The 21,954-nt window shown below is 45.0% G+C and overlaps 2 protein-coding genes across 3 annotated transcripts in view; both read right to left on the bottom strand.

Moving 5' to 3' along the window:
- Positions 1-3,375: 3,375 nt before the first annotated feature.
- On the bottom strand, positions 3,376-17,438 carry MINAR2 (membrane integral NOTCH2 associated receptor 2). The gene is made up of 3 exons (XM_080973242.1): positions 17,149-17,438; positions 4,805-5,050; positions 3,376-3,556 (listed from the first exon to the last, which is right to left on the bottom strand). Exons 1-3 carry the CDS (start codon positions 17,311-17,313, stop codon positions 3,377-3,379), a joined length of 591 nt encoding a protein of 196 aa, XP_080829368.1. The 5' UTR covers positions 17,314-17,438; the 3' UTR covers position 3,376.
- A 1,325-nt stretch (positions 17,439-18,763) lies between these two features.
- The window catches only part of ADAMTS19 (ADAM metallopeptidase with thrombospondin type 1 motif 19), a 128,646-nt gene continuing 125,455 nt past the window's right edge, over positions 18,764-21,954 (bottom strand). For both annotated transcript variants that reach the window (XM_080972349.1, XM_080972348.1), the window contains exon 23: positions 18,764-20,513. In XM_080972349.1, coding sequence (XP_080828475.1) covers positions 20,362-20,513 — 152 coding nt within the window. In that variant the 3' untranslated portion in view covers positions 18,764-20,361. The remainder of the gene's footprint in view (positions 20,514-21,954) is intronic.

Genomic DNA, 21,954 nt, shown 5'->3' with positions numbered 1-21,954 from the left:
GGACAGTGCTGGCCCCCGGCCTCTTGAGTGAGATGGGCGCACAACCCTAGGGTCTGTCAAGACTGGCCCGTACGGGCAGGGGTACCTTTACCTTTTTATTTTATTAGAAAATTATGCTAAAAGCTGTGGGTTGTCTTATACACGGATAGTGGAGAGGTGGGACGGACGATTGTTGGCTGCAGCAATGTCCGCTGGCTATTGGCTGCTGTATCAATAGGGTGGGTGATTGGCGCTTTATTTTGGTGTGCGATTGGCTGTGGCGGTCCTGCAGGTGTGTGATTTCTGGCAAACCCCGCCCCCCCGAAAGCTCAACAAGTCTGGGCAATCTCCCCCCATTTTCTCAATTTGGAGTCCCCCAAATACACGGGGGCATGTTATACACAGGAAAATACAGTAGTCTTGTTTGTGTGTGGAGGGGAGGTCTTTTAGATGATCATGTGAATTACTTCAAAAATGTGGTTTCTCATTATTGGGGGGGGGGCTCTTGCTCATTCTGCTGAAAAGTCCTGCAAACAACGTGGGCTGGATCCAGACACATCAAAGAAGCGCTTCAGAAAAATGCGTTGTAACCTTTATAATGAGAAAGCATGTTGGCAAAAACGGAACTCCACAGCGCCATCTGGTGTTGCAGTGTTATATTGCATACGAAACACTTTTTCTTTACCAGTCTAGCTAAGTCCTTGGTAACACTGCAAAGCTCATAGCTGTCAACTTTTCCCTTTTCTTGTGAGGAATCCTATTTGGAATAAGGGAATTTCCCTTAAAAGGGGGGGAAAGTTGACAGCTATGAAAGCTGCAGGGCTGACCTATCCCACAGAAAGCAGGGGGCCCTGTACCTCAGTTGCTGTGTGTGCCATTGACCATGACAGTGAGTGAATGCCCACCTAAGGTTTGCAGGCAAGGTGCTCCCAGGGAGTACCGTATTTTTTGCTCTATAAGACTCACTTTTTCCCTCCTAAAAAGTAAGGGGAAATGTGTGCGTCTTATGGAGCGAATGCAGGCTGCGCAGCTATCCCAGAAGCCAGAACAGCAAGAGGGATTGCTGCTTTCACTGCGCAGCGATCCCTCTTGCTGTTCTGGCTTCTGAGATTCAGAATATTTTTTTTCTTGTTTTCCTCCTCCAAAAACTAGGTGCGTCTTGTGGTCTGGTGCGTCTTATAGAGCGAAAAATTTGGCACTTTTCTGTGGCAGTTGCCATAGAAAAAAACATGGGAGCGGTGTCAGGCACGGCTTTAAGGGAGGAATCCTTTCTGAGAGAGTAATGGAGGAGACTAAAGTGACCTAGGAGACTGAGCCCCAGGGAGCAGAAAAAAGAGGGTTCAAATTGGGAGGGAGAGATTCTCCGAAGTACAGCCCAATTCTTTTTCTCTTATCCTCATGTAAGAAAAACAAAAACAAAGCATGTCTTCATTCCGCTTGAACCCAGGGCTAGAAGGAGCTGCAGGAAAGAAATTTGAGTTGTGTGTGCAATAACTCTTGCATGTGGCTGCCCACATCACACGTGCACCAGGCCTCGTGTTAAAACTTCTGAGTAGCCCTGCAAAGCTGATCACAGCAGGTTGGGGGGGCGGCACCAAAAGGACTCTCCTTCCTTGGGTTTTTTTTACAATGGTGGAGCGCATGCCCGCACTGCCCAGAATGGGGTGCACCCCACATGCCAGAGTCCAGGGCTGGAGAGGGAGGGAAGCTGCCACTGACTTTCATCCTGCTCTTTCTCCCTGACCCAGTAGCAGAGCTGCTGTGGCCGGGCGCATATCACCACGACTGAGAAGGGCTGTTCTCTGCCACTGGGTCAGATGTGACCAGGCGCACTGGCGTCACAATGGGGGTGGGGGGCGGTACGCCCCAGGTGCCATGTCTGCGGGGGTGACAAGAAGGCACCCCGCAGGGCCGCGAGCCGCCATCGCGCTGCCGCAACTCCATGTGCAGGATCCTCCGTTTGCGGCAGAAGATCCCAGCGCTGGCGGCAAACCACTATGCACAGCGCATGTGCGGCGCCGCATGCATGCGCTGTACGGAGCAATGCCACACGTGATCTGTACATATCAGTTAGCCACCGGCGCAGCTCCAGCGCCGTACAGATGGTGCAGGGATCCCTCAGTCACCGCTACAGCTGCGAACATAGGGATCCGTACAGCGCTGGAGCGCTGGCGCCAGCAAACCGCTATGCACAGCGCATGTGCGGCATTGCTACGTACGGCGCACATGCGCCCTACGTAGCAACGCCCCACCCCGGGTGTCAAGGCACCATTTCCCATGTTAGCTAAAGATGGAGTCTTCATTCGCCCCTGACCAGGCGGGGGAGCTGCTGCTGAGGAGGGTGGGTACCAGTGTGATCGCCCACTCTCCTCCTGGTCTCCTTCCCTGGGGCGGGCCTGGCCCTGGGGCTTGTGCGGTCGGGCACAAGCACAGAAGCTTGGGCACAACTCCTTGTGCGGAGCCAGGCCTCCGATGAAGGAGCCTGCTGTGAGGGTGCCTGTTTGCACCCCCTCGCCAAATTGCATCCGGGGCCACGTCCCCCTCCCCACATCTCTGGGTTTTTAAGCAGAGGTTGGATGGCCATCTGTCACAGAGATTCCTGCATTTCAAGGGGTTGGGGTCCCTTCCAACTTTACAATTCTATGGTTCCGCACTTACGGTACTATTTACCCTAGGGCTGGCCATTTCCCATGTTAGCTAAAGATGGAGTCTCCATATTCAGAGGAAACAAGGCCCTGAACTCTATTTGTTGAGGAGCAAAAATATAGGTGGGCTGTTATGCTGGTGGAGTTGGGCACTGTGGAAAACTGGAGTAGAAGTGGCTCTGAGCTGATGCCTGACAGGTTATTGGCAGGGCCGGATTTAGGTTTGATGAAGCCCTAAGCTACTGAAAGTAATGGGGCCCTTTATATGTCCAGCTGTCCTTTGTCAACAACAAATTGTCGCTGGTTTTTTGTGTTTAATATATGCTATATGGTAACTTATGGACCTAATAGGTATGTAGGTTTTATTTTATTTTTTGTTTTTTATCTTTTATTTTGGAAATATGGAGGGTACCATGTTGGCAAGGGCCTTAGAGGCACAAGATAGATTGGATTCTGCTGGCTCTGTTCAGAGTTACCGCTGAGGAGACTGAATCAATCGATGGCCCGCTTGCCTTTGACAGATTCAGTACAGAAGGTTTTCCCTCAGGATGTAATCTAAAAGTCATCACATTTAAGAGGTACCTTGCTGTTGATTTCAAAAATGGATTGCAATGCTGGAATCACTGTGGCTTTTGAAAGACAACCAACTATGCTGTGTGATGAAAACAGAACTACAGATTGCAGTTTCCAGTAAAAAAATTTTTTAAAGGAAAGCATTGTCCAGAAACTTTTATTGGCTGAATTTGGCTGTATCAGGTAAACAGAACACAAACTGTCACCGTTGTTATGATGACGCAAACCAGCAATGTCAGGAGCAGCGCAATGAGGCACCATCGCGAGTGTTTCCTTTCCCTCTCTTTCTTTTTCAGCAGCGTGTCATATCCTGGTGTGTAAATATCTTCCAACCAGTACTGCAGGTCGTTTGGGTTTTCCTGCAAGAAAATTGACTGGGTTCTTTCTTGTGCGTAGACAATAAACAACAACAACATCATGCAGTTGAATATATTTTGGCTGCCACCAAAAAATGAACTATGGCCACCCCAGACATGTCCAAGGGTCCAACCTGCAACAGTTCAGACCCAGGGGTCAGCAAACTTTTTCAGCAGGGGGCCGGTCCACTGTCTCTCAGACCTTGTGGGGGGCCGGACTATATTTTTTTTTGGGGGGGGGATGAACGAATTCCTATGCCCCACAAATAACCCAGAGATGCATTTTAAATAAAAGGACACATTCTACTCATGTAAAAACACACTGATTCCCAGACCGTGCGCAGGCCAGATTTAGAAGGCGATTGGGCTGGATCTGGCCCCCAGGCCTTAGTTTGCTTACCCATGGCTCAGAGGCTTCCACTTAGTAGCATGATGGCTGGATGGGGGGGGGGCACCTTCATACCTAAAAAGGTACACAGCCGACTCAGTGTGATTGACCAGTTTACATACTTGTGAAACTTTAGAATCCTGTCTTTGGCATGGAAGCTTAATAGAGCAACAATAAACAATTTAGAAAGAATGAAAGCACACTGACTTGCATCCTGGCTTTTCTTACTGTCGATAGGAACTTATTCCATTCACAGAACGACCCCTCCCATAAGTGCAACTTTCCTCCCATGAATGGAAGTGTTTTTCATTCACAGAGCCAAAAGTTAGGATCTGGGCTTCTGCAAGCAGTCCCAAAGCTTAGTGCTCCCTTTGCTCTGTGCGGTACCCAATTTCCCCAGGTACTTAAATGTCCTGTATCTCAGGCACAAATAAAACAGTGCACCGAATTTTTCGCTCTATAACACGCACCCGACCATAACACGCACGTAGTTTTTAGAGGAGGAAAATCCGTAGTCATGCCACCCGTAGGCATTCCCTCCATAACACGCACAGATGTTTCCCCTTACTTTCTAGGAGGAAAAAAGTGAGTGTTATGGTGCAAAAAATACGGTAGTTCTGGGGTTGCCAACCTCTTGGGGCCCATGCTTATATTTGCAAACCAGCAAAAGTGTTGCTGGCATTACCCCAACCTATTGACTTGGCTGAAACAGAATGCTTCTTTCATGTCTAATTTCAGCCGGGGGAGAGGACATGTGCGAATCAGGGAAGGTCTCTATGGGTGCGTGGGTGTCTATGGGCATCACATTACCGACCCCGGTATAATTTTTTTGTGAGGGCAGATGCGATTTTGCGGAACTGTACCTTTAGATAGTGAGCCAGGCTAGAGTTTAAGGAATGTCTGTCATAGTCTTGGACAGTCCAGGATGGGTATTTTTTCCCTTCCTTCCAGCTGTCATCAGGGAAGACATCACTGTAAAGAGGATTTCTTTTGATGGTTGATTTCAAGGTGATTGGTGTAATGTGTTTTCCAAGGGCTTTGTCTATCGCTGCAGGATGGGGCTCACTGACTTCCACGATAGGATGCTCACGTAAATTTTTCTTTTCTCTCTGGAAGAGACACATACAAAAAGGATGAAGGCTGTCATCAACATTTACCTAAGAGCATATTATTTCACAGACTTCCTCTGGAGCTTAACAAAGCCCTTTACAGTAATCATCAGCTAATCCTCCTAGCTTTGAAAATCTTCTATTGAGAGGAACAGTCATCTTTGTTCTTGTAATATGGTCAAATTACTATAAGAATCTGAAAAGTTCTTTAACAACCTGGTCACAAGAAAGGCTTGACTAAGATTCAACGATTATTCATGGAATTCAGATATAGATGAATACAAAGCAACTTGATGCCAAAACACATTATTTTAAAGCAGCAATTTACCTACATATGCAGCCAAAGCTGACAGCAGGCAGGAATATTTCCTTATTCATCATCACCAAAGCGAGAGAGTTCCTATTACATTTCACCCTGGAAGTGGAATGCTAATTCAAAGTTCCCAGTTCCAAACCCAAAACTTTAGCCAGGTATCATTAATTTCACAAAAGATCATGATTATTACACATTAATAAGTTGAATTACAGGCTTCCTCCAGACTATCAGCATTTTGCAGCAGAGATTCAAGCTCATGCAGGGAATTTAGCTTTGCACGGTTAAAGTATATTAAAGCATATTATTGTCCTAGAACACTGAATCTGCTTAAACAAATAGACAAACTTCATTGTTTTTGTGGTTAGGAAAGTGATGAGGAAATGTGCTGAAAAGTGTGGACTGAACAAACGATGGACATGAACATATATAAATACCCCACAAGCAACTCAGAAATACGGCTGCATGTTCATTGTTGTGCAACCTCCCTGCGTAAAAATAAGAACAAATGCTCCATAAACACTAAACATGTTCACACAAAAAAAGAAACTTTGTGCAAAGCCGATCAGGATGAATGCTTAATTATCAGGTCACCTGAAGTAGCCTGTAGATTGAGAAGATACTTTTGGATTTATTTATTTTTTGCCAAAGTGAAAGAGGCAAGCAACCCACAGTACGAGCCCAAAGGGAGCAGGGTGGGGGACAATGGGTGATTCAGCCGGCCAAGTGATGAGCTGACTGCCTCAATTGCTCTGTCTCCCTTGTCCTCTCAGTTGTGGCATAAGAGGGCAAAGAAATCAGGGAGGTGAATCTGCTGTCTGATGCCCCCATCTTCAAGAGAGGTGGAAACGTCTCTGTCAGGACCACTTGCTGCTTTTGCCTATCCTTTGCTACGACAGGGTGGCATACTGTTTCAGCTGGCATGTTTTTCTGGTCTGAAGGCAAGAGATTGCCTTGTGTAGTAGCCTGCCTGACCCAGCAGCTGAACTTGCTCTTATTTATTATCTGTGCATTTCATAAAATTTATACACCATCCGATTGTAATAATAATAATAGTTTTATTATTTATACCCCGCCCATCTGGCTGGGTTTCTCCAGCCACCCTGGGTGACTTCCACCGAATATTAAAAACAATACAGCATCAGACGTTAAAAACTTCCCTAAACAGGGCCGCCTTCGGTTGTCTTTTAAAAGTAAAATAGTTGTTGATTTCCTTGACATCTGCGGGGAGAGTGTTCCACAGGGCAGGTGCCACTACCGAGAAGGCCCTCTGCCTGGTTCCCTGTAACCTCACTTCTCACAGTGAGGGAACTGCCAGAAGGCCCTCGGAGCTGGACCTCAGTGTCTGGGTGGAACAATGGGGGTGGAGACGCTCCTTCAGGTATACAGGACCAAGGCCGTTTAGGGCTTTAAAGGTCAGCACCAACACTTTGAATTGTGCTCGGAAACGTACTGGGAGCCAATGAAGATCTTTCAGAACTGGTGTTATATGGTCTTGGCGGCCGCTCCCAGTCACCAGTCTAGCTGCCGCATTCTGGATTAATTGCAGTTTCCGAGTCACCTTCAAAGGTAGCTGTCGAAGCCAGCCGTTACAAATGGCGAAGTTTAGCATAAAATAAAAACACAGAGAGCCAGCAATATTTTCATGATGGTAGGAGCAGCTCCTTTCGAACTTCCCTCTCCTCCTCCTGCAGCTTCTTTTTTATCCTTTGTCTCTCACCAGCCGCATGGCCGTTTGCCAATGTCTCACATTACCTCATCCGGTCAAGGCTTTTATTGCCCCCTTCACCATATAGGGTCATCACTGCCCAGAGGAAACACAACTGCATTTAAGTCAATACATTCCAATACACTGTAAAGCTCAGAGTGCTGGTCAGCCAAGGTCAGGGGGCACCCTGCAATATTACAAGCCTTTACCGTGGCTTTATGACTCCCACAGGTAGCCCCATGTAGAGCGCATTGCAGTAGTCCAGACAGACCTCAAATCCGTTTACTGTTGGGTAAATGGCGCACTGCACTACTCCCCACCAACATTTGATTTCACTATGGTACGAAGGTACACCACTGTTGTTCTGAACAAATCTGGGACTTTAGCCTTTCTTAGAGGGCACAGGAGATGCATTGCAAATAAAAGCTATGTGAATCAATTATATAATGTATATGTAAGCTATTCCAGTTGGGTGGCGCTTAAAAGGATGTCTTTGTTTCCAGTCCTTCCCCAACCTTTCATTTCTTCTGAAAAAAGCAGTCCCTCTTGCCATCCATTCTTGTGTATGGGGAATATTTGCTCTGTCTCTTCTTTTTCCTTCATGTGGTATATTGCCTGTGTAAATAATGCCTGAATGGGGCTTCCGTTAATAATGTCCAAATACTTTATTACTACCTACTTTTCGTACTTGATGAAGGATGCAAATTTCTCTCATTATTTGTTCATAGTAAGTACTACACCTCGGTGCCAATTATGCAGTACTTAATTAATAGATGCCATGAGTCTAATTTCTTTACTTTTTATAATATTTTTGCTTAAAAAATTCAACATAAAATACAAAAATCAACCTAATTTATAAAACATAATAAATTAAAAAAACAAAAAATAGGGAGAGAAAGAGAGATGAAATAACTGTAGGGCCCTTTATTATATTCATATCATATGTACATATCCAATCATTTATTTACACACAGAGTAGACCTTCCCATCTCCCACCTAAGCCTTTTTCTTCTCCCAGTCTCTCAGTCTGGGAAACCTTTTTCTACCCTGTCTTTCATACAAGGACCCTGCTCCTCCAACTGTCCTCTTCCTGTGTATGCCATCCTCAGTCCAAAGTAAATATATATTTTTATATTTGGAAGCCATTTCTCTCTTTTCTCTTTTCTCTTTTCTCTTTTCTCTTTTCTCTTTTCTCTTTTCTCTTTTCTCTTTTCTCTTTTTTCTTTTCTCTTTTCTCTTTTCTCTTCTCTCTTCTCTCTTCTCTCTTCTCTCTTCTCTCTTCTCTCTCTCTCTCTCTCTCTCTCCTGCTCCTGTGAGGGTCAATATTTTCATAAGGAACAAACAAAAATTGGACCACGTACAGATTCCCAGCTGAGAGTTTGCATCAAACAATTGTTGCTGTTGGTGATACTGGCACAGGTGCATCTTGGGAAACTGACGGATCTGGATTCTGATAGATCTCTGGTCGAAGCACCTAGAGTAGAAAGCACCTTTTCCTCTTTCCTACGTGTAAACTAACAAAATGTTGACTTCCTGACAAGGTTCATGGTTTCCAAGCAGAAGCCACAACCATGAACTGCGATCCTGCACCACCATGCATCAGGCAAACCCCTCATTCCCTTTCCTCTTGCTTCAAAAGCAGAAAACAAAATCAGTTGTGGAATACGCTCCACAAGATTTTCCCAGGCGCAAGTCATGGTTTGAAAAGCAAGATGTGCAGGAAAAGGATGCATCTTCCAACGAGCAGCGTCTCTCAGAGCCAATCAGATGAAGAAGCGAGGGAGCCAATCATGGGAAGAATAAACTAGACTATCTGGGAAGATACTTGCGTACCAGATGGAATTCTGATTGTTCACCATTAAAGGGAAAGGTTGCAGGTACACACACCATGCTTGCAAAGCAGAGAAAAAGATGTAATCAAACACGAAATAATTGCTGTCTGTTTTCGGATTGCAGCCAGAGAGATTGCAAGGAAATCGTTAGAAGAAACCCTGTGCAGGAGGATTCTGGCATTCACACCCCTTTCGCATGCCTAAGTTGCCAAGTCTGTTTTAGAGCTCTAAAATTATCCTCAGCTACTGCTAGAGAGTGAATCGATCTGCAGTGCCCGCCAGCTGCAGTTTTAGCTCCTGTCGGTTTCCATATGCCATTTCTGAGCCCTGACATCTCCTCAGATCAGATTATCTTGCATGTCTTTTGTGAATCGTAGTTTGCCCCCTCGAGCTTTCATGAGCCTAATTGAAATGGCACCACCGCAATAGCTTATCTTTTGTGTGTGTGTGCCTTCATTTCATCATCCTATTATGTATTTAAAGTTCCTCAGAGATGCTAATGATGTCTCAGGCTTGCGAACTGGATGTGGAAAAGAAGGGCTATTTTACTGCTGGTACTATTAGGGTGGGGTGGGAAGATGGATGTGGAAAAAGGCATAAAAATAATGTGATCTGAGTGTGATGGTTATTTTAAAAAGTGTTGGGGGAAAAGAAGAAAATCAGATATCAGAATGTACAGTGGTACTTCGGGTTACATACGCTTCAGGTTACAGACGCTTCAGGTTACAGATGCTTCAGGTTACAGACTCCACTAACCCAGAAATAATGCCTCAGGTTAAGAACTTTGCTTCAGGATGAGAACAGAAATTGTGCTTTGGCGGCGTGGCAGCAGTAGGAGGCCCCATTAGCTAAAGTGGTGCTTCAGGTTAAGAACAGTTTCAGGTTAAGAACGTAACCAGAGGTACCACTGTACTCTTAAGAGACAATGTGCCATGGTGTTAGTACATTCTTAGGTCACAGATGTGCTCCCACATGGGGATGGCCATTAGAGGGATCATTTATTCAGTGACAGATCTCATGCTCTGTACACAAAAGGGCCCTGGTTCAATCCTTGTCATCTCAGGTAGCAGGTAATAGGAAGACCCCTGGGTCCTGAGAGCCTTGAATACTAGTAGCAGTTAGAATAGACAGTAAGGCTGGGCTATATATTGATATATCGTCGAAAACCACTGTGAAGACCATATCGTGATATGGGTTTCATATGTATTGACCTGGCAATATATCGCAAATGATGCGTGTGCTATGCAAAAATCACAATGGGGGATAAACCTGGAAGCCAGCCTGCGCTTCTCTCCATTCCTGCAACCCGTTAACTCCTCCAGCTCAAATCTCCCCTGCCTTCTGCAGGGGGCAGTGAATCATGAGCAGGCACCGGCAAAAATCAGAATGCAGGAAAAACCGTGAACCCAGCCAATGCCTCTACGTAGATCCATCCTAATTTCAGACATTGTGATATATATATTGCAATGTTGAGCTGGTGATATATCACTATGTTGAAAACCAGGTGTCGCCCAGCCCAAATAGACAGTGCTGAGTTAGAGAGATGTGATTGGCCTGATCTGTATAAGGCATCGCCCCGTTAAAGAGGAATAGCCACAGTGGTGCCTGGCAGATGATAAAGGTAAAGGTCAAGGGACCCCTGACCACTAGGTCCAGTCGTGACCGACTCTGGGGTTGCGGCGCTCATCTCGCTTTATTGGCCGAGGGAGCTGGCGTACAGCTTCCGGGTCATGTGGCCAGCATGACTAAGCCGCTTCTGGAGAACCAGAGCAGCGCACGGAAACGCCGTTTACCTTCCCGCCGCAGCGGTACCTATTTATCTACTTGCACAGGTGTGCTTTCGAACTGCTAGGTTGGCAGGAGCAGGGACCAAGCACATAGCTGTCAACTTACAGATTTGAAAATAAGGGACCAGCAGCCTCGAAAATAAGGGATCAGCAGCCAAAATAAGGGATTTTAGTCAACCAGCAGCCAAACGAAGCCTCAAGCAGTAGTTCCCACAGCGCAGCAACCCGGCAAAGGGGACGCAGCAAGGAAAACTACCGTCACCTCTCCGCTGGGAAGCGCTGAGCAAAGGCGAGTCCCCAGGCAACGCGGTCAATTTGATCAGCACAAGACATGCAAGCTCCACCCCTCAGTCGTTCTTAGACTCCTTATTGGGTGAGCAACGCAGCCAAGCAACACAGTTGGAGCCTCCCTCCACCCTGGCTGGCAGGGAGGGAGGGAGAGGAGCTGCTTCCTTTGAAACCAGGGAAATTTAAGGGACATCATCAATAAGGGACAGCAGCGGGACATGGCGCTGGGAGAAGGGACTTTCCCGCAAAAAAGGGACTGTTGACAGCTATGCGAGCAACGGGAGCTCACCCCGTAGTAGGGATTCGAACCACCGACCTTCTGATTGGCAAGTCCTAGGCTCTGTGGTTTAACCCACAGCACCACCCACGTCCCTTGGACTACAATTCCCATTATCCTGGACTACAGACCATTCTCTCCAGAGCTGATGGAAGTTGGAGTCCAATCACATCTGGAGAGCATTACATTGACTGCCCCCTAACACGATGAATTAATGCCGGAGTTTGAAATTTCTTGTGGAATTGTGAGAGCAATTGTTAGAAGAATGAAACTTTTTCATAGGGGCCATGGACAGCATCTGGCGTTGCAGGAATGTCTGGCCTTCTGTGACCTTCCAAAAGCATCTGGTTGGCTGCAGTTAGAAGCAGAACACTGGCTTGCGTGGAGATGATTCAGCAGGGCAGGTCTTGTCTTAAAAGATGTAGATTAGTTTTAGTTCAGCCACTTTTGGGGGGTGAGTAGGTCACATTCAGTAATGGGTTTTCTCCCCCATTGGTCCTTACTGATCAGCTGCATGGTGGTGCCTGAGAACTTTGATCTACATCCAGATCTCATTTTTTATCATCACCATGAACAACATTGTTCAAGTATACGCACTTGGCTTTGTAGAGTCGCTTAGGCAACTGCACCTCTGAGCACATGTGAACCGAAAGCAAAGACAGAGTTCGGATTGGATTTGATATCCCGCTTTATCACTACCCTAGGTAAAGGTAAAGGGACCCCTGACCATTAGGTCCAGTTGTGACCGACTCTGGGGTTGTGGTGCTCATCTCGCTTTATTGGCCGAGGGAGTCGGCGTACAGCTTCCGGGTCATGTGGCCAGCATGACTAAGCCGCTTCTGGTGAACCAGAGCAGTGCACGGAAACGCTGTTTACCTTCCCGCCAGAGCGGTACCTATTTATCTACTTGCGCTTTGACGTGCTTTCGAACTGCTAGATTGGCAGGAGCAGGGACCGAGCAACGGGAGCTCATCCCGGCGTAGGGATTCGAACCACCGACCTTCTGATTGGCAAGTCCTAGGCTCTGTGGTTTAACCCACAGCGCGACCCGCGTCCCATCACTACCCTAAGGAGTCTCAAAGCGGCTAACAATCTCCTTTCCCTTCCTCCCCCACAACAAACACTCTGTGAGCTGAGTGGAGCTGAGAGACTTCAGATAATTGTGACTAGCCCAAGGTCACCCAGCAGCTGCATGTGGAGAAGCAGGGAATCAAACCCAGTTCACCAGATTATGAGTCCATTGCTCTTAACCACTACACCACACTGGCTCTCCAGACAGATCAGAAAGTAGTATAATTGGGGGGGGGGCAGGCCACGTGACTTGGTCCACAGGCTGTAAAACTGGCTGGTGTGTTCAAGCGTAAGTGGAAGCATTGCAAGAAGATCGGCATTGCAGTCAGTCCTCGCTGCGACTACTATAGAGGTTAAATGTAGGGAGGGAGGAAGCTTACGAGTTTATTTGCATCATAAAAGCCTCCACATGGAATTCTGATTGCTTACCATTAAAGGGAAAGCCTGCAGGAAATTGTTTTTTGGAACCTGAGGATCAGATGACCTCTAGCCAACACATGTCTGCTTTTTGCAGTTCACACACAACCCTCTTACATCCTGATGCTACAAATTTTCCTGGAAGTTTGTGTGTTTAATGGGACTTATTGTCTAGAGAGAGCTGCCTTGTTTGGGCAATCTTCACTGCTGCTTTAGTTTGGCTTTCTAAAGTCTATATGTGCTTGGTAATTCAGTTGCCCTAGTCGGTTAGTGCCAGTCTGCATGGTATGGCTCAATGTGCTCTTTTACTGTAGGGATAACCTGCAGGAAAATCTACTGTAATGAGTATATAAGCAACATACCCAACTGCTAGGTAGTGCTGTACCATAAATTTAGTGCTTTACTTAAGTCTTGTCCTCTTCTTGTGGCAAAGGACTTGCTTGGTATTGTAACAGATCCATTCCTTGTTCCAAACTAGTATTTCCAAATGCCTCGGGTTAATCACATGCTAGTCCATCCCTGGACATAGAATAGGTAAAGGTAAAGGGACTCCTGACCATTAGGTCCAGCCATGGATGACTCTGGGGTTGCAGCGCTCATCTCGCTTTACTGGCCGAGGGAGCCGGCATACAGCTTCCGGGTCATGTGGCCAGCATGACTAAGCCGCTTCTGGTGAACCAGAGCAGCGCACAAAAACGCCGTTTACCTTCCCGACAGAGCAGTACCTATTTATCTGCTTGCACTGCGTGCTTTCGAACTGCTAGGTTGGCAGGGGAAGGGACCGAACAACGGGAGCTCACCCCGTCGCTGGGATTCGAACCACCAACCTTCTGATCGGCAAGCCCTAGGCTCTATGGTTTAACCCACAGTGCCACCTGCGTCCAGACATAGAATACCCTCCAATATTTCTCCTATGAAGGTAGGGATATCCTATTCAATCATCATTTTATTTATACCCCATCCTTCTGCCCTAGCCACTCTTCCAACATACATAAAAATACAACAAAATATTAGGCATTAAAAAAACCTTCCTTATACAGGGCTGCCTTCAGATGTCTTCTAAGGGTTGTATAGTTACTTATCTCCTTGGTTTGGAGGAGTCGCATAACTCCATCCCTTCCTCCATTTCTCCAATGAAAATAGGGATGTCGTAAGGAAAAATAGGACATTCTGGGATCAAATAAGGAACTGGGACGGCTTCTGTAAATTCAGGAATGTCCGTGGAAAATGGGGACACTTGGAGGGTTTGAATAGCCTAGACTAGAAGCACAAAGGTCAGATTCTAGGATTTTTTTGTGGCTGCTTGCCAGAAAAGAGCCTGAACATCACATCTCTTAAGATTAATCTGCAGCCATGGTCTTATTAGTAAGAGTCTCACACCCTCCAATTGCAATGCTATTGTGGTGTGGACCTGAGAGAGCTGGGCACAAGTTCAGTTTGAGCTTGGAATTTGTTGGGTGGCCATAGGTAAAATGACTAGCTTTCGGGTTCAGTTTGCCACCTGCAGCATGATGATGAGACAGGTTTGCTTCCTATGGGCTTCATGTGGATGAACAAAGAGTGTATAATGTGTTTCGGGAAAAGAGAAGGTTAATTGTAGTCACTCCAGCTAGCGGCCGTATGTTCTGAAGCAGGCTCCTCACCAACCAGCTAATTGTCAGGCATATTGTATTTCTAACAGGCATCCTTGTGCACAAGCCCAGCTGCTGCTGCACGTGTGTAGTTGGATCGGGGCCAGGGAGTCTAAGTGTGTGGTTTAGCAAAGAAAAGGAAGACCGCTCTCTCTTTTGCGGAGCAAACATTTTCAGTGCAAAGGCCAACACGGCTTGGGCAGGTTTTACCTTCCATTATCTGAAATTAGATGAGAGGGGAGGAAATAGACTCCCCCAAAGCAGATTTTTTTAAAAGTCAAAAGATAGACTATTGGTCTGAAACCCGAGTTACCTGTCATGGCAGCCTCAGAATTTGGTGGAAAATAAATGAAAACACTTCTAGGCAGAGGAAAGCACTTTCAGAAGCACAGGGGGGCACATTAATCTGAATGATCTCTCGGTAAAGGTCGTGACAATCTCACAAACACAGCACGGAGGCAGCGAGTCCTAAGAAGCAAGTGTTTGTTAAAATAAAATGAATTCCAGGGCTGGGAATTTAGGTGGCTTTCAGGGTTTAATGACTTCAGGAACCCGGAGGTCACTCACATCTCTTCTGAAAAGGAACACGAAACCCCCTCTCCTATTCCGGTCTTAACTAACCCTTAACCTCATTAGGCCTTTCGTCCTAAAACAAAACATGCTATTCATCAAGCATTCATTCTACACAGTGCGTACATCATGTTGATTTTGATATCTGGAACACGTAAGACATATGCAGTTTCTCCTTATTTTTTGATCGTTAAAACAAGGGGCAATTAAGGCGGCAATCTCAAACATAATTATTTCCAAGTAAAACTTGCTGAAATCGGTCAGACTCATTCCTAAATCAGCATGGATAAGATTGGGCTGTAAGTTTGGGCCTATCAAAGGATGTGTTTCTGTTTAATTTTACATTTCAATAAGACATTCTCCCAGAAAGCTCTCTGAAGGTTTAAAATATAGGGTTTCTTTTAATGCCCCCGCATCTCTCTCTCTCTCTCTCTCTCTCTGCCAGGTTGGAACATACTTTCTTCTTCTTCTTTTAAAAAAGGAAACTCCTTTAAGCCCTGACAGACAAACCTGAGAGTTTTTACTGATCTGCATTATGAGGTACCAAACACATACACTGGGAAGGGGGGAAGGGAGAGAAACATATGCAAATACTTTAGTGTAACAGTTGCTGAAAATCAAATTTTATTAAAGGGTTGTCTACATGTGCGAACCAAGGGCGTGTGGTTGCTGTGGGGAAAGCATTTAAAGTCTCTTCTAGATGGCCATGCGCAGGATTCGGCACATTGGCAAGTGCTTGACAAACAGCACTAAACAGTGAATGCTGAATGTTGGTGAATGTGCACACTTGGCTTACTGTGGACACATACCAACATTTTCAGCAGCCATCATGAGCTGTCTGGCAATAAGTCTCAAGTCCTGTGCTCAGAACTGCGGGTTCTTGTGACACAAGTGAGATAAGCTGAGCTAGTGTTTAAAGAACATGTGTTCTATCCAGTGCTGGATTTATGTATAATCTAAACAAGCTACAGTGGTACCTCGGGTTAAGTACTTAATTCATTCTGGAGGTCCGTTCTTAACCTGAAACTGTTCTTAACCTGAGGTAACACTTTAGCTAATGGGGCCTCCTGCTGCCACCGTGCTGCCAGAGCACGATTTCTGTTCTCATCCTGAAACAAAGTTCCTAACCCGAGGTACTATTTCTGGGTTAGCAGAGTCTGTAACCTGAAGCATATGTAACCTGAAGTGTATGTAACCTGAGGTACCACTGTATAGCTTAGGGCCCCACTCTCTTGGGGGCCTCAAAAAAAAAATTAAAGGAAAAAAAACTTGGATGTACATTTCCAGAATATAAGATAAAAAACAAATAAACTAAAACCTACTTATAGCAACAGTGTTTTGTGTTGTGTAGGCTCCTTAGATGTAAGTAATGGGCCCCGCCTGCTAGCCTGCTCCCTAAAATATCACTGGTTTGCTCATTTCTATATATAGGGTGCCTACCTACTAAGTCCATAAATTACCATATAACATATATTCAACCCAAAAACAGCAACAATTTGTTGACAAAGGACATCTGGACATATAAAGGGCCCGATTACCTTCAGTAGCTTAGGGGCCTCATCAAACCTAAATCCAGCCCTGGTTCTTTCCCACACAGCATCTCTGTTACAACCTTCATAATTAAAGGTTCCTTCCAGATGCTTCTTTTGTGGGTGAGATTCAATTGCATGAAAAGTGATGGGGAGCTGCACTGGAGAAACTTTGGGTAAGAATTGTTTGACGTGACATTGTATGAGCTCCCTGCAAACCAACAAGATGAATGCTCAATAATCTGCCGGTATCATATAACCTCCTCGCAAATTTGTGCAAGTAATTCAGGATGAATGCTTGATAAAGAGCATATAGGGAAGAAACCAGAGAGGACTGGTGATTGTTTTGAAGTGGTACCAACTGATCAATGGCGGCCAGCTTTCATTTTAAATCCCCCCCCCCCCTTAGATTTGCTTCCTTTAGATTTGGTTTGACTGTGAAGCCCTCCAGTTATAATGCCATACGACAATATCTACCAAAAACATGTAATGATCATGCCAGCAAAAAAGAATTTAAAATATCAAACCACTTAAGTCTAAAGCACAGAAGCAAAGCTAAGTCAGGGATGTTGCCAAGATGGGATATAAGGTTTCCCAGTCCAGTGAAGTTCTCTGTAAAAGGTACAACAAACTATTGAATTAGTAGAGGATGAATCTGGTGCTCTAGCAACTTACCTGCGAATAGACTCTGTTGTGCCATTGCTGTTGCCCAGGAAAATGTGTGTCTGGAAAATTTGCTAGCCAGGTTTGTAAAAAGACGGAGGTTTTTGCTAAGGATTTCACGTCTAGCTGCAGGAATTTGTCGGGGTGGTTGTTGTTTGGCAGTGCAGAGAGATCCATGTTTCTCTGTTACATATTGGTGAAAGCCAGTTGCTTTATTCCGGAGCAGCTCCCATCTTCTTCTATAATTAATTAAGTGAACAAGGATATTGCCTTTCTCCTACCTGAAACTGTAGCTGACTGATGTCAGGCAGATACATTTCCTATTGTCTGCACATGAAAACGAGCAACACAGCTGCTCCCTTTAAAGCAGCCTTTCTCAACTTGTAGGTCCCCAGATGTTGTTGAACTACAACTCCCATCACCCCTACCTTGCAAGGCCAGAGCTCAGGGAGGATGGGAGTTGTAGTCCAACAACATTTGGGACCCACAGGTTGAGAACTGCTGCTTTAAAGGATTAGCCGATGTTTCCAAGAGCTGGTCTTAAGTGAAAGAAAAGCTCTAAACGTGATGATCAGTTACCGGATGCCCGAGGTGAGGGCAGCAAAAGTTGCAGAAGTAGCGATTTCTGCAGCAAGTATGCATAAAAATGACACCAGAGCTTACAATGTAAAATGTAGCTTTAAAAAACCCAATCCCAACTTTATTGCTACGGCAGCGTTTCAGATGTCCATTCAAAACACTCTTGACTGTTACAAGATAATCACTGGCATGAAATACAGCACTGCACACTGTGGTAAAGGTAAAGGGACCCCTGACCATTAGGTCCAGTTGTGACCGACTCTGGGGTTGCGGCGCTCATCTTGCTTTATTGGCCAAGGGAGCTGGCGTACAGCTTCCGGGTCATGTGGCCAGCATGACTAAGCCACTTCTGGTGAACCAGAGCAGCGCACGGAAACGCCGTTTACCTTCCCGCTGGAGTGGTACCTATTTATCTACTTGCACTTTGATGTGTTTTCGAACTGCTAGGTTGGCAGGAGCAGGGACTGAGCAACTGGAGCTCACCCCGTCGCAGGGATTCGAACTGCCGACCTTCTGATTGGCAAGTCCTAGGCTCTGTGGTTTAACCCACATCGCCACCCGTGTCCCTGCACATTGTGGTAGAAAGACCTTAATATCCCACATACATTTATGAGGTCTGAGCTGGCACGATGATGGATCAGAAAAGAAATTGTGTAGTGGACAACTTGCTAAAAATGCAGCCTGACCGAGTGTCTGGCAGTGAAAGTGGTTACATTCCACAGAAATAAAACAGGACGTAAAACCTCCCCCTTTGCAGGGAACAGGAACTGACTAATAAATGGCAATTTAGAATTTAGCCTCATAACATTTCTTTGAAGACCAGTGCTCCAGAAACTGTTGGGCTTACATTGGCCATGTTGGCTAGGACTGTTGGAAGTTGAAGTCCAATGACATGTTGGGAGCACCATGCTGGCTAATCCCCCTGCGCTAGATGGGTAGCGTGGTCCACCTTGACATATTTGGTTTTCTCCATTTAATTTTTTTATTTTCAACAGAAATCAACCAACATTATAAGGTTTGGGGGGAGGGAAGATATATATAAATGGAGTTTATATACATATATATTTATTGAAGATGTAAAAATCACGTGACCCACATACAAAATTTTCTCATAAGGAAAATGTAAGTTGCCTTGTTCACGTTTCACAAAATTGCAAAACTATCTTTATAAAAAATCTTTTTTAAAAAAACACAAAGAAGCTTATCACAAAATTATCTTCTAAAACTTTTTTAAAAAAAACAACCTGAAATTTAGCCCAATTAAACATTAGGTTTCTCTCCATGCGCAAACCACATGAGCACCAAGAGCTAGGCGTGGATCTTTCGCTGAAAACCCTTGAGATCAAATGACAAGTTTAAAAACAGTACAGATTTCTTTCATAGGATGTTACAAACTCTAGAACGATGTTTCTCTACACTACATCAAACAGTGCAACCGAGATTCAGTGTTAATCTTTACAGTGTTTAATTGATTCAATACTTGTGTTCAAGTATATGTTCATACACATGATTAAAATCCCTACTTTGTCATTTTGTCTATTTTTGTTTATAAAAGTTTCTAAGTTACAGTAGATCATTTCTTACAGTATGTTTTTAAGGGCATGGAGAAACATGATGTGTCACGCTGGGCCGCTAGTGATCTGTGGTAGGAATCAAGAATCCACGACCCTCCAGATGTTATAAGACTCCATCAGCCCCAGGTTAGCACCACAAAAAATTCAGTTATAATAGGAGCTATAGTTCCGCTATATCTGGGGGACCGTAGATTTCCCATGCCCGCTTAAAGGAATCTGCCTACAACTTCGTGGAATTGATTCTTACAATTAAGTTGGTTGAAAATGGGCTGCTGTGATTATGAAAATTAATACTGGGAAGCTGTAGCTGTGTCAATAGATGTTCTGGGTCCAATGTCACATGCAAATAAATATTGGGACAGTTCGGAAAGTCTGATTCAGCCCTTAATAAAACAAGAATTGATTTTTCCAATACATTCTGTAATATAACCTGTTCAATGCTGTTAGATCAACTCACCCCAGAACCTGTTGCAAAAATTTCTGAAGTCAATCTGACACAAAGCATCAAAAAAAATAAAAAATTACAATAAAATAAAGGGGATCTCATTTCCATACACAGCAAAACTATTAACCTAAAAAAAAAAAAATCCAAAAAAATCAGGGTAATATGATGACTTATTACTTTGCACAATCTTGTGGACAGTTAAGTGTGTTTAAGTCCCATTAACTGCAAGTGAGCAGGCCTAGCACACTAAACAATGCACAGTATCGTGCTCATTATTTGTCTTTTGGAGGTTGGGGGTGGGGGAAAAAAAGACATATTGGCCTACTGAATATAAACATTTAAAATAGTAATTTTAAAAAAATCTGATAAATGTATCCAAAATAATTCATATAAAATTAATTATGGAAACTCTGAGCATAAAACCAAACCAAAAAAAAAACAACAAAAAAAAAGCTGTTTAACCAAAATAAAAAATAAAAATGTATTGGCAGGCAAAAATAAATTAATTTGATTAAATTATATGTAATCTGATAATATTTGGTCTGAAAAAGCGTGCTCTTGTGTGTGTTTATAAATAGTGTGGCTGTGAAGAGCTGAGAGCTACCCAGCCAGTCTGCCTGCCAGAGGTCAACTCCTTTGCTGAATTTTCTGAGCATAAAAGTCTCTGCACGTCTCACAGCAACGCTGGTACCACCTCATGTCTTGGCAGAGGTTCTTCTCTCGTATCACTCTGCAGTATACAGGCCACTGGTCTCCAAGGCACTTGAACGTTAAGGCAGCTGTGAAAAGACACAAAACCAAAAGGGGCATCAATACAGGTATATATGTCAATGGCTATGAACTGCATTTCTAAGGTGTGAAACGTATGGTGGATGCATAGCGCAGGAAGCCTCTTACGTACAGGCAGCAAAACAACAACAACAAAGCGACTTAGGAATGAAATGCACCTAACAAGGTGGTCTTATAGAAGCAAAAGGGCGAAAAACGCTTCGAAATTTAGAGATAAAGGATGCAATTTACTAGGGGGTAAGGGTGGCGCCGTGGGTTAAACCACAGAGCCTAGGACTTGCCGATCAGAAGGTCGGCGGTTTGAATCCCCGCGACGTGGTGAGCTCCCGTTGCTCAGTCCCTGCTCCTGCCAACCTAGAAGTTCGAAAGCACGTCAAAGTGCAAGTAGATAAATAGGTACTGCTCCGGCGGGAAGGTAAACGGCGTTTCCATGCACTGCTCTGGTTCACCAGAAGCGGCTTAGTCATGCTGGTCACATGACCCGGAAGGTGTACGCCGGCTCCCTCAGCCAGTAAAGCAAGATGAGTGCCGCAACCCCAGAGTCGTCCGTGACCGGACCTAATGGTCAGGGGTCCCTTTACCTTTAAGCACCATTTAACACAGGAGCATAAGAACAGGGCTGAATCAGACGAAAGACTAGGTGATATGTGGTTTTTCAACATTGTGATATTATCACCAGCTAATTACAGAGGTCAGCAATCTTTTTCAGCAGGGGGCCGCTCCACTGTCCCTCAGACCTTGTGGGGGGCCGGACTATATTTTGAAAAAAGAAAAGAAAAAAGAACGAATTCCTATGCCCCACAAATAACCCAGAGATGCATTTTAAATAAAAGGATACAGTATACTCATGTAAAAACATGCTATTCCTGGACCGTCCATGGGCCGGATTTAGAAGGTGATTGGGCCGGATCCGGCCCCCGGGCCTTAGTTTGCCTACCCATGAGCTAAACATTGTGATGCACTGATATATCACCATGTCTGAAATAAGGATGGAGCTATGTAGAGACATGGGCTGGCTTCATGGGTTTTCCCACATTGTGAATTTTGCATCACACGCATACACTGATTCGCAATATATTGCCAGGCCAAAAATTACGAAACCCATATCACGATATGGACTTCAAACCTGTGTTTGTTGGGCGATATATTGCCCAGCCCTGCTAAAGACCCGTCTAGTCCAACATCCTCTTCTCACAGTGGAAAACCAGATGCCAGCTAGATCCTAACACAAAGGGACCCTTACATATTAAAAGATAGCACATTATTTATATAGAACTATCTCCCACTGAAGCCCCATGATGTGCAGACTCCCTGCCTGCGTCCTGGGCAACCCCCAAATGGCTCCAACAACTCACATAGATGGTCATCTGGGGTCCTCTGGGGTCCAGATCATGAGGATCTGGAACACAGCTCTAATGAATTGATTTTAGA

This window comes from Podarcis pityusensis (assembly GCF_964106645.2).
Source record: "Podarcis pityusensis genome assembly, chromosome: 11".
Lineage (NCBI taxonomy): Eukaryota > Metazoa > Chordata > Lepidosauria > Squamata > Lacertidae > Podarcis > Podarcis pityusensis.
This window is presented reverse-complemented; position numbering and strand designations above follow the sequence as displayed.

Coding starts and splice junctions, on each gene's coding strand:
- MINAR2 (XM_080973242.1), bottom strand. CDS start 17,313: ATGGATCTCTCTGCACTGCCAAACAACAACCACCCCGACAAATTCCTG. Junction 5,051..17,148: donor ACAACAGAGTCTATTCGCAG/GTAAGTTGCTAG, acceptor TGTCTCTTCCAG/AGAGAAAAGAAAAATTTACG. Junction 3,557..4,804: donor GCCTGGCTCACTATCTAAAG/GTACAGTTCCGC, acceptor ATTTTCTTGCAG/GAAAACCCAAACGACCTGCA.